Source organism: Poromitra crassiceps, assembly GCF_964638095.1.
Source record: "Poromitra crassiceps genome assembly, chromosome: 20".
Taxonomy (NCBI): Eukaryota; Metazoa; Chordata; class Actinopteri; order Beryciformes; family Melamphaidae; genus Poromitra; species Poromitra crassiceps.
The window spans coordinates 28,669,647-28,682,871 of NC_139637.1; the positions used below are offsets into that span (position 1 = coordinate 28,669,647).

Consider the following 13,225-nt stretch of genomic DNA (forward strand, 5'->3'; position numbering starts at 1 on the left):
TTTTCTAAACGTAATGATGATGCAAGTAGGCTACTTCAGCCGAGGCCAGAAAGACGACAGAAAAGCATCAAGCTCCTCCTGAAGAAGAAGAAACACTGCGGCCGCCACCGCCAAAGACAAAAAACAAAGATTGAACCCAGAATGGCAGGAGAAGTTCTCATGGGTTAGACTGAAAATGTGGATGTTAAAGATCAAATGTTCTGCAGCATATGTGAAAAGGTGGGTAAGAAAAACTGCTTCACCAAAGGCTCTATCAATCTGAAAGCATCTGCACGCACCACTCAGCTGCTCATTTAACGCCACAGCAAAGTGACATGAAACACACTGATAAAGCCACCAAGTCGCCCTTATATCGATAAAACACATTTCTTGGATGATTGCATCATAGCCTTTGTTTTTGTGTGTTTTATTGCTGTTTAAATATTATTTCCGATCGTAAATGTAATTAAAGGAACACTCTGCCCATTTTCAACCAGCTTTGTATCATTAGAACATCAGTAGTATATCAGAAAACTGTAAACGGTTTTGAAGTCTGTCATTTAATTTGACAGTTATTGAGTGTGTGTGGACCAGTGACATCACTGGTCCACACTAACTCAAATTAATAACTCATTAACTCAAATCAACTCTCAATAACTGTCAAACTAGATGAGTGACTTCAAAACATTTACAGTTTGAGAGTTGATTTGAGTTAATGACTTATTAATTTGAGTTAGTGTGGACCAGTGATGTCACTGGTCCACACTTTAACACTCAATAACTGTCAAATGAAATGACAGACTTCAAAACCGTTTACAGTTTTCTGATATACTACTGATGTTCTAATGATACAAAGCTGGTTGAAAATGGGCGGAGTGTTCCTTTAATTCACGAGCGGTGAGGCTCGCCTCGCTCCCCTTGGACTGCAAGCACAGACCGCAGTACATAGATAATTATTTTGAAATAAACGCCAACAAAAATGATTTTAAAATTAAAATGTTTGCTACAAATATGTTATGCATTTAAAAAAATATGAATTCGATCTTTTTATTTTTCATACATTTTGACTGGGCCGGTAAATATTCTATGAGGCCGGAATTTTGGAACGATACTGGCTGCATTGGCCGGCCAGAAAAAGTCCTAGCGGAATCCCTGCTATCAATATGTTATTAGGGCCTATTACAAAAAAATAAAATAAAAAGAAAGACAAAAAGACACCAAAAAACAATCTTTATCAAAATAGGTCCGAGTCCTTGTCTCCAACTTCCGAGTTCGAATGCATGAATGCTTGAGTGCAAGTCAGTCCGAGTCATCAGTGTGTGCGAGTCACAAGTCCTGAAAATGTGCGTCAGACTCGATCTCGAATCGGGTCACGCTCCACGACAAACTGGTAGCAGAGTGGATTCCAAAATTCATTTTTATGACATTATCAGCTAAATTATTTTGACTTCTGCTCTCCTGCACCATATTTGGGTGAGTGAGTGAGACAAACAAGTGAAGTGATTTGGATCCAAGGATAGTCAATGGAATCTCAGCTTGCTGTTTTTCTCCTGACACTGTGTCAGCATGTGTGTGTGTCTGTGCTGCAGGCAGCTCGAGGGCCTGTTTGGTCTATACAGCGGATGCTAACAAAGTCAATCAGGATTTTCTTGTTTAGTGACATGCTTCAATGTAAAGATATGGGAGCAGCATACTTTGTCATGCATGCTTGGAATCACGTCGTAATTGACTGAATGACTATAGAAACACAGCAGTTATCCTATAGTAAATGACTGAATGATAGAAACACAGCAGTTATCCTATAGTAAATGACTGAATGACTATAGAAACACAGCAGTTATCCTATAGTAAATGACTGAATGATTATAGACACACAGCAGTTATCCTATAGTAAATGACTGAATGATTATAGACACACAGCAGTTATCCTATAGTAAATGACTGAATGACTATAGAAACACAGGAGTTATCCTATAGTAAATGACTGAATGACTATAGAAACACAGCAGTTATCCTATAGTAAATGACTGAATGATTATAGACACACAGCAGTTATCCTATAGTAAATGACTGAATGATTATAGACACACAGCAGTTATCCTATAGTAAATGACTGAATGATTATAGACACACAGCAGTTATCCTATAGTAAATGACTGAATGATTATAGAAACACAGCAGTTATCCTATAGTAAATGACTGAATGACTATAGAAACATAGTTATCCTATAGTAAATAACTGAATGACTATAGAAACACAGTTATCCTATAGTAAATGACTGAATGACTATAGAAACACAGCAGTTATCCTATAGTAAATGACTGAATGATTATAGAAACACAGTTATCCTATAGTAAATGACTGAATGATTATAGAAACACAGCAGTTATCCTATAGTAAATGACTGAATGATTATAGAAACACAGCAGTTATCCTATAGTAAATGACTGAATGACTATAGAAACACAGCAGTTATCCTATAGTAAATGACTGAATGACTATAGAAACACAGCAGTTATCCTATAGTAAATGACTGAATGATTATAGAAACACAGCAGTTATCCTATAGTAAATGACTGAATGACTATAGAAACACAGCAGTTATCCTATAGTAAATGACTGAATGATTATAGAAACACAGTTATCCTATAGTAAATGACTGAATGACTATAGAAACACAGCAGTTATCCTATAGTAAATGACTGAATGATTATAGAAACACAGCAGTTATCCTATAGTAAATGACTGAATGATTATAGAAACACAGTTATCCTATAGTAAATGACTGAATGATTATAGAAACACAGCAGTTATCCTATAGTAAATGACTGAATGATTATAGAAACACAGCAGTTATCCTATAGTAAATGACTGAATGATTATAGAAACACAGTTATCCTATAGTAAATGACTGAATGACTATAGAAACACAGTTATCCTATAGTAAATGACTGAATGATTATAGAAACACAGCAGTTATCCTATAGTAAATGACTGAATGATTATAGAAACTAGAAATCAAGCGTACTTTTCTAGGGTGGAGAGACTCTGGGGATGATGCGCCATTGGCGCACTTTTTCGGGGGGTTGTGACTCAAGTCATGTCAACTCATGCCATGTCCACATCATCACTGGGTATGACATCACTTGGTGATTGTGGGGCATGACATGACATCATCAGTGCTTATGACATCATCCTTAATATCGCTCAATGTTTTCCATTTGACCTTTGCACCGCGCTACCCGCTGACCTCGTCTCTTTGAAGGATTGGATGTTTAAAGCATAGCCCTCCTGGTCAGACCAGGCCCTCAGTTGACCAGGACTGTTGAGCTGAACAAAGCAGAGAGATCTGTCCCCAAAATCACACAGGTGAGCTCCTTTGATGGCGACCATAGGCAGTTTGTCATCAGTGAGTGATGTCATCAGTGATGTCACTTGAGCAATTGTGATGTGATCAGTGATGTCAGCATTAATGCCATCAATGACATCATCGTTGGAAAGCAGGGGAGGCATGTGATGATGTCAAAATGAGAGTGAGGACAGGATTAGAGACTGTGTAGATAAGGTGTGTAGATAAGGTGTGTAGATAAGGTGTGTAGATAAGGTGTGCGAGTGAGGAGGAGAAAAAGGAAGCATAAAGAATAGAGAGAGACCATAGAACATTTTCACTCGGACCAAAACTTAAAAAAAAAATCAGAAAAATATTTTCTTTAAATCCGCAATTGTTTTTACGTTTTGGTCTGAGTTAAATGTTATGTGATCTCCTGTTTCTAAATATAGCTGAACCGTTTGGGGTTGACTAAATACAACTATTTTTATACGAATTTTACGAAATGTCTATGGGAAGATAAATGGCGGAAAATCTCTGGTACCATGCTGAATCAGGAAGTGACATTCACTTTGGCTCTCTATAAACGTAAAATATCATTGTATTGCCCCCTGTGGGTGTAGTTCTTTTTTCTTTTTTTGCAACAGATCAATCCCAGACCCTGAAAAGTGTTTGGCAAATTTTGGATGCGATCGGAGCACCAGTGTGCCTTGAAAGCAAACAGACAGACAGACAGACAGACAGACAGACAGACAGACAGGCAGACAGGCAGACAGACAGACAGACAGACAGACAGACAGACAGATAGATAACAATACCATCCCTAATATCCCTATCTATTCAGAGTTTCATGTTGCGACAGTGGGCGCTTCGATGACACCCTCCCTCCCTGTTTCCAGCTGCTGGTTGCCTGTTTCCGTCCAGCACCGTTCATAGAGAAATAGACTGAAAATAATCATAATAATTGTTGTGACTTTGTACCTACCTATGTCTTGTAATGGAGCCCCCCAGCACAATCATTTCACACGTGTCTAATTGTACAACAGAGTGACAATATCTTGAATCTTGAAAGAGAGAGACCGCTAAAGCTACATTCAATGACCAAATAAGAGTTCCGGTTTGGACATTTAGCCTTCAAAACAAAAGCGGCTGCTATGCAACCACATGCTATTTTTAGCCATTTCGGCTAAAATAAGCCCGTACAGTACGAGTGAATTGACATTCACCTCTATGCAACCACACAACTCTATTTTGAGCAATTTTGGATAAAATAAGCCATACGTTCCCACTCTTTGACAGCGGCGCGCACCTCCTTGCTAGTGAAACGAATTTAAACAGGAAGTCGACAACCGGCTACCGCTGAGGATCTTGGGGAATGTAAGTCGGTGAATATGTGAATATGACCAAAAATTTAAATTGAATTTTGACCAGTAAAGCATGTGTTTTACTGCCACCTGCAGTGTGCTACAAAATTGTATGTATGTATGTATATATGTATGTATGTATGTATGTATGTATGTATGTACTGTATGTACAGTATGTATGTATGTACAGTATGTATGTATGTACTGTATGTATGTATGTATGTAGAGGGCTAGGAATACGTACGTACATACGTACATACATACATACATACATACATACATACATACATGCCCCCTGTAAGAAAAATGTGTACATTTTAAACTAAAATGCATGAATCTGGTTCACTTTGAGAACCAATTTAAGAGGCTAGATCAGGGGTGGGCAATTATTTTTCATGGGGGGCCACATGAGAAACCCAGATTGTTGCCGGGGGCCGAACAACTATTGTCATGCCGTAACCCAGGAACTTTGATGATAGAGAGGACCACAAAAGAAATGTCCTCGCCACCAGAGGGCCAGATTTTGCTGAGGGTTGGGGGCCGAATGGCACTGGCATTTGAAGGGGCATTTGAAGTCAGGTTTAGAGGAATAACAGTTGTGATGTCATTATTCAGTCTTAACACCAATATTTGATCCTTTTCTCACTCACTCCTACAGTATGTCACCACCTGCTCTCCCTGCAGGGCTTGAAATTAACTTGTTTGACCACCTGCCAATATGGCTGCTAGAAGTTACCAGCCAATTAGAATTTCCACTAGCCAAATTGTTTTTCTTGAAATAAACCAGAATATGAGTGGGTTAATTTAAGCATAAGTATCAGTAAGTGGCCCGGGATTCTCAAAGCCTGTGTGCACTCTTGAAGCTAAATAAGTCCAAAACTAACAAGTTAATTACCGGTATTTACATTTTTACTTCAATGTAGAACAGTAATTTCTTACACATGAGATTACTTTTAGCCATTTAGTCATAAAAATTATTGAAAGATATTCCATATTCCACACTGAAATGTTATAACAGAAGTGCAGTATTGGCCAGAATGACATGAACATTTGGACACTTATTCAGCGGGTATCTTGCATGTTGCGTTCAGATGCACTGTCATTTTATTTTTTTATTTTTTTTACACAGTGTATAAAGTAGCCGGTTGGCCAGAGGCCAGTAGGCGGAGAAATAGCCGGCTGGCGGGGCTTGGGGAACTCCCTGTGTTTATGGACAATTAGAGGGATATTGTGCTTTTGCCTTTAATTGAGTGTAGCTGCACTTAAGTCCTGTGAGGTGAATGTATTTCTTGTTATTGTGCTGGTGGCTTTGAGTGTTCAGGTGGCTGTGCTGTAAATCCTAATGAGATGCAGGTGAATGTATGTCTTAACAGCATGAACACAGTGTGCTGCCCTATAGGGTGACGTCACTTGAAGTACCGGTACACTCCTTTGTCAATTTGACAAGCAAAAAAGTGAAATGTACTATGCCAATAAAAGGCTTACATTTACGTTCATTTAAACAATAGAGGCTCAACTGAACACACACATACAGCAGACAATGTAAGACAATGTAGCTACCAAACAACAAATTACACCATACATTGACTTGAGCCTACAAATGCCATTTTAGGCTTTACACAGAAATACTGTATTAAATTTGAATGCAACTCTTATCAAAGACATCTTGCTAAACCATTACAGATCATGACTTAAAACAAACATTACACAGAGATCTAATGCAACTTCAGCACCACAGACAAGGAAGGCTCCATACCACTAAAGGCAAGCTCAATAACTGTAGCAAGCAGTCACTTCAGGTGAGGTGATGTGTCAGTGGGTCCTGCAGAAGGTGAAAGCAGCAGCACATTGAGTCAATGGGCTGAACCTGGACTTTAGTCCAGACCAGCTCACCACAATCAGCCAGACAACCAGCCATCCTTGTTGATTATTTCCCAACACAATCAGTCAGCTCCATGCCTCAGACTAAACTGTGCCCAGCTTGCTCATTGGGTGGGCCTCGCTTTTTTAAGCACTGTGATTGGCTCGAAGGTCTGAACACTGCCAGCCAGCAAAGTTGCTGTAAAAACTAACCAACTCAGTTGTTTAAGCCACCAAATTATTACTGCTCTGTAATTTATTTTTTCAGACCGTCATCAGATCAGTGCGGCCAACTGAATATATTGCAATGCATAGGCTGTCCGTTATTATCCTTGTTATAAGCTTCACAAACTGCACGTCCAGTTCAAAGAGAAAACCTTTCAAGAAGCATCAACTCGACCAGTTCGTTCTTCTCTTTTACGTTGTGAAAACGATCTCTCAACCTTAGTCTACAGTTAGTGACAAGGTGAGAGACAGAGATCTTTAAATTGTGAAGATCTCTCACCCACAGTAAACAGGCAGGGTTAAGAAAAGCCTGACTGTGGTGAGCGCACTTGGGGGAAGTAGTTTCCAGCCTACCTTTTCTTAGCAGTTCCTCTGGTGAACATGTTTTCTCTCATCACACAAAATGCTTGAACTGGACACATTAAAATGTGATGGAGGGGATGGGGGGGGGGGGGGCACCAATCACACAACCACAATTCTTTCTCATGATGCATATATTCTTTTAGTATTGAAGATTAATTTCGGCTGCAGAGTAGGCCTAATAAAGAAAATATGACAAAGCTTATAAAGAAATGCATTTGAATGTGTGGTGCCCCCCCAACAAGGCAAATTGGCTGGTGCCCCCTGGCACTCGCCCGATAGATAAACTTGGCCCAGAGTCTTAGTTATTATTCTGACCTTAATTGTCCGCATGTGCGCTGTGAGGGGGGGCCCTTTATGTATCCAGGCCCAGGGGCCCCTCATGTCATCCGCATATGAACACATGCTTACATACCTATCTATCTATCTATCTATCTATCTATCTATCTATCTATCTATCTATCTATCTATCTATCTATCTATCTACACTGTATATGTCAAAAGTAGAGATAAGTACCGATACTAAATATTTTGAACAGACACAACACTCATTTGCAACAGGTATGGATAAGTATCAATACTACAACTTTGAAACACATACAATACTCATTTGCAACAGTATGGATTAGGGATGGGCATTTCTAGCAAAAACACTAGTCGAAATTCACTGGGCCAAAGTCGATTTTTCATCAAAATTCACCCACCCCTATTTTATTCTTTTATTTTTTTTGCGAGTCACAAATGAAGAGACAGGCATGAGTAAAAACAATGGAAAACATACTTTTTAAGACAAGATTGTCAGTAAACCATTTTCAACTTTCAATAATAAAAGTCGATCTTGATAATAAAAACGATTATTCGAAAATTCGAAAATCGTTGCCCATCCCTCGTATGGATACCAGCAGTGCCTGGTGTTCCTGTTTACTCGTTAAAAAGAGGATATCCAAATTGCAAAATTGAAAACCGAACCCAACGAACGGATATCTGAAAAGTGGAATATTGGGGTCAGCCCTAAAATCATCAACATCTTTCCAGTGGGGTGTTGGAGCTCTTCGCAGCACAGAAACGTCCCTAGTTAACGTTACTAATGGCCTTCTCCTTACTGCTGATGCTGGTGTCTGCTCTATTTAGATTCTTTTAGGTCTCAGCTCAGCTACTGAGTGACCATGCTGTTTTCATAGAACATCTTTGAAACTGGGTTGGCATGGCTGATGCTGCGCTTGTTCCAGTCATACGTTGCTAATAGAACTCTGTTGGGATTGGGAATAGCTCACCTCTTCACTTGAGTAGTCATGTCATCTCTCTTTCCCCATATTTAGGAGTAGGTGTTATTTTTGGTGAAAGGTACTATAAATGGACCCAGTTACATTGAAAAATTATAAAAATGTTGTTTTTAAGTAGTATGTACAGTATGGGCATATTGTTAGGCAAACAGATGACTAAATAAAGGGTTATTATGATTAAATGACAACAATTAGCCAATGAGCTGCATTGAGCCATTCTGGTAGGAAATGCATATCACATCATGACAATACTTTGAATTGAATTAAACTTACGGTAATTGTAACGTATCAGATATGAATAGAATCCTATTGAATACATGCTATATAGTTCTGTATCAAATTTTCATTGCCCCCTTAAAATTCTTCATGTGCGCCTAACTTTTTCAACGTAGGAGCACATTTGGTCCTAACTCTTTCAACTTAGGAGTACATGTGTGCCTAACCTTTTCAACTTAGGAGCACATGTGTGCCTAACTTTTTCAACTTATGCCTACCCCACACTACAGGATAATTTGCAAGATTATGGCCAAGATTCCCCCCTCCCGATTTTCTCGGGGGTGCTCCCGATTTGAAGCGCGTCGGGCAGATAATCTTCCCAAATGATCCTGTAGTGTGTGGGGTTCAAAGATTCACAATCGGGAAGACTGCCTCTTCCCGATTGTGAATCGGCCATATCTAACATGTTAGATATTTACAACCCGACAGGCGATTGCATCTTGAGCAGAGAGCCAGTAGTAGCTGCGTTTCCATTAGTTTTTCGCAAAATAAACTGGTCCGCGTCCACCCGCAGCCCCGCACAGAAACAAAGAACGAGGAAATTGTCATCGAGGTGAAATACCCGTGCGTCTTTGAACGGGACGGAAAACTAATGCTATACTGCAAAGCATGTAGCCTACAACAAGCGCTTAGGTCTCATAGCTTCCCGCATCGGCGAGTGTCCGCACGGAAAAGTGAGTCAAAATTAATCAGCAGACGCGCCCCTCCACAAGGCACCTACAGACGGTTTTCGCCTGGCCGTGCACAGTAGGCCTACACCCCGAATGGACGCGGCTGTCCGCGCAAATATTAGTTAAACAAATCCTTTCAGTGCAAATGCATTATAAAAACAAAAAATAAGATTTGTTTAGAAAACGAAATGACACAAATGTATTATTATTATTATTATTATTATTATTATTATTATTATTATTATTATTATCATTATTACTACTACTACACCCCGTGCGCACACTGAATAGGCATTTTAAAAGTTAACGTCGAGCCCTGCTTCCAATGTGAATCTTCGGCATAATCTTCTAGTGTGTGGGGTTGCGTTTGAACAGACGCGATTGTGTGTGTGTCACAAGATTGAAATGTTAAAAAATCGGCTCTCTCTGTCCTGTAGTGTGTGGGCTCTCAAGATTTTTATAATCTTCAAGGATTTGAAAATCCTGTAGTGTGGGGTAGGCATTAGGAGCACATGTGCTCCTTGGGAAAATGGTAAGCGTCCAGCCCTGATCAGGCTGCAGATCCATTTTGAGCTGCTTTGATCCTGTTGTCTTTCTCTAGGCTTCATTGGAAAGATCACGCTGCAGATCCCCTTCTACCGGCCTCACAGTGACCCATGGCTCATCTCCATGTCCCAGCTCAACCTGATCATCGGCCCCGCCCGCCCGCAGGAGTACGACCAGCAGAGGGAGCGCCAGGAGGAGAGAGAGCGCAAGCAACGCCTCCTCAAGGCCCTCGAGGACAAATGGAAAGTAGGTGGATGAGCGCTGGAGATGCGCTACTTTCTCAGTTGTATTTTTCGAAAGACCTATTGCAAATTATACTGTGTGTGTGTGTGTGTGTGTGTGTGTGTGTGTGTGTGTGTGTGTGCTTGTTTTGTTTTTCTCAATGAACCCTGATATTTGCTTCAATGTCTTCCTCTCTCACTGTGTACAAGGGGTTCTGGTTTTGCATAGGGCTGTTGCATAATCAGGGAGTTTCAGGGTCCTCAACAACCATATAAAAAACTTTTTGTTTATTTGGGTATTTTCATACTAATCATGGCCCTACATGTAATTTTTTTTAATGCACCACGCTCTTTAAGTCCCTGCCAGGATATACAAATGTGTCCAGACATTCTGTGCTAGTATAGATCTTATATGGATGGACTATAAGATTCAAGACTACATTGTCAAGTTTAATATGAGTATTTTCATCCACGTCGAATAAGTTGTTGTAATGGTAAGTCTAGCAAAAAAGAAGAAAAATAAATAAATAATAATAATTAAAAAAAATCGTTTTCAATCTAAAATGCTGCCTAAGTGATAGCTGTTCCGGAGTTATTACAGTTTAGTATTTTCGTTTTTATTTTTATTTTGTTTTTTATTTTTGTTTTCATTTCAGTTTAGCTTCAGTTAGTTTCCAGGCTGCTCGTTTGCAGCTCCTTTCAATTTAGATTTACGGTAGTTGTTTAGTTTTAGTTCTAGTTTTTATTATAATATGGGGAGTATTTGTCAGGGGCAGATTTCAGAAGTTGAAAATGGGTATTACAATACGAACACAACACTTTGTGCAATTGACTCACAGTCATGCAGACATCCCAGTCTCAAACATATCGTGCTAGTTGTGTTGACACATTTGACCAAATTAACAAAGACCAAAACTCCAGTCATTTTCTGTGTGTATGTATATATATATATATATATATATATATAAGTTTAAGTATATATACGTTTTGTATGTACACAGTACTGTTTCAGTTAGTTTTTTTAAGTCTATTTTTTTTCCAGTCACCGAAAATGTTTTATTTTTTTTATTTTTTCCCTTTTCCCCCCCCAGTCAACCCCCCCCCCCCCCCCCACACACACACACACACATCTAGTGTAAGTTTTCAGTTTATTTTTACTTAACTATAATCTGATCTGTTGGCTATGCCTCCCCCAGAGCGAGTGTGAACAGAGAGGAGAGTCTTACTGGTACTCTGTCACTGCCTCGGTGGTCACCAGGATCGTGGAGAACATAGAGGTAACAGGAACACACTGTTACACACGCTGTTTAACAGGAACACACTGTTACGCACTGTTCTAACAGGAACACACTGTTACACACGCTGTTTAACAGGAACACACTGTTACACACGCTGTTTAACAGGAACACACTGTTACACATGCCTTCTAACAGGAACACACTGTTACACACGCTGTTTAACAGGAACACACTGTTACACACGCTGTTTAACAGGAACACACTGTTACATACGCTGTTTAACAGGAACACACTGTTACACACGCTGTTTAACAGGAACACACTGTTACACATGCCTTCTAACAGGAACACACTGTTACACACGCTGTTTAACAGGAACACACTGTTACACATGCCTTCTAACAGGAACACACTGTTACACACGCTGTTTAACAGGAACACACTGTTACACACGCTGTTTAACAGGAACACACTGTTACACATGCCTTCTAACAGGAACACACTGTTACACACGCTGTTTAACAGGAACACACTGTTACACACGCTGTTTAACAGGAACACACTGTTACACACGCTGTTTAACAGGAACACACTGTTACACACGCAGTCTAACAGGAACACACTGTTACACATGCAGTCTAACAGGAACACACTGTTACACACGCAGTCTAACAGGAACACACTGTTACACATGCAGTCTAACAGGAACACACTGTTACACACGGACACTTAGCCGTCTAACAGGAACACACTGTTACACACGGACACTTAGCCGTCTAACAGGAACACACTGTTACACACGGACACTTAGCCGTCTAACAGGAACACACTGTTACACACGGACACTTAGCCGTCTAACAGGAACACACTGTTACACACGGACACTTAGCTGTCTAACAGGAACACACTGTTACACACGGACACTTAGCCGTCTAACAGGAACACACTGTTACACACGGACACTTAGCCGTCTAACAGGAACACACTGTTACACACGGACACTTAGCTGTCTAACAGGAACACACTGTTACACACGGACACTTAGCCGTCTAACAGGAACACACTGTTACACACGGACACTTAGCCGTCTAACAGGAACACACTGTTACACACGGACACTTAGCTGTCTAACAGAAACACACTGTTACACACGGACACTTAGCTGTCTAACAGAAACACACTGTTACACACGGACACTTAGCCGTCTAACAGGAACACACTGTTACACACGGACACTTAGCTGTCTAACAGAAACACACTGTTACACACGGACACTTAGCCGTCTAACAGGAACACACTGTTACACACGGACACTTAGCTGTCTAACAGGAACACACTGTTACACACGGACACTTAGCTGTCTAACAGGAACACACTGTTACACACGGACACTTAGCCGTCTAACAGGAACACACTGTTACACACGGACACTTAGCTGTCTAACAGGAACACACTGTTACACACGGACACTTAGCTGTCTAACAGGAACACACTGTTACACACGGACACTTGTTTAGCAACAGACTGAACTTTGACAGGAAAACACTGTTACACACAGACACTTGTTTAGCAACAGACTGAACTTTGATTGCCTGGCTTATGTCTGTAGCTGAAAATCCAAGATGTGCACCTACGATTCGAGGATGACTTCTCCAACCCAGAGAAACCATTCTCCTTTGGGGTTTGCATCAACAATGTGTCCGCTCAAAACTCCCCCAAAGAACCGGTAAGTTATTTATAGCTGCAATTCACAATCCAGATTAAGAAATAAGAACCTCATGATAATTAAGTTACCTTTATTCTTTTATTATTATGCTTTTTCTTGTTCTTGCTTTTTGGGTATTAGGAAAGTTGAAAGATGTGTGATGTGATA

At 40.2% G+C, this 13,225-nt stretch overlaps 1 protein-coding gene across 1 annotated transcript in view; it reads left to right on the forward strand.

Moving 5' to 3' along the window:
* Positions 1–13,225, forward strand: part of vps13d (vacuolar protein sorting 13 homolog D) — a gene marked incomplete at its 5' end in the record, with an annotated part of 162,147 nt that overhangs the window by 7,871 nt on the left and 141,051 nt on the right. The window contains 3 exons of the mRNA XM_083657137.1: positions 9,949–10,139; positions 11,311–11,391; positions 12,962–13,078. Of these exons, the coding sequence (XP_083513263.1) occupies positions 9,949–10,139; positions 11,311–11,391; positions 12,962–13,078 (389 nt within the window). The remainder of the gene's footprint in view (positions 1–9,948; positions 10,140–11,310; positions 11,392–12,961; positions 13,079–13,225) is intronic.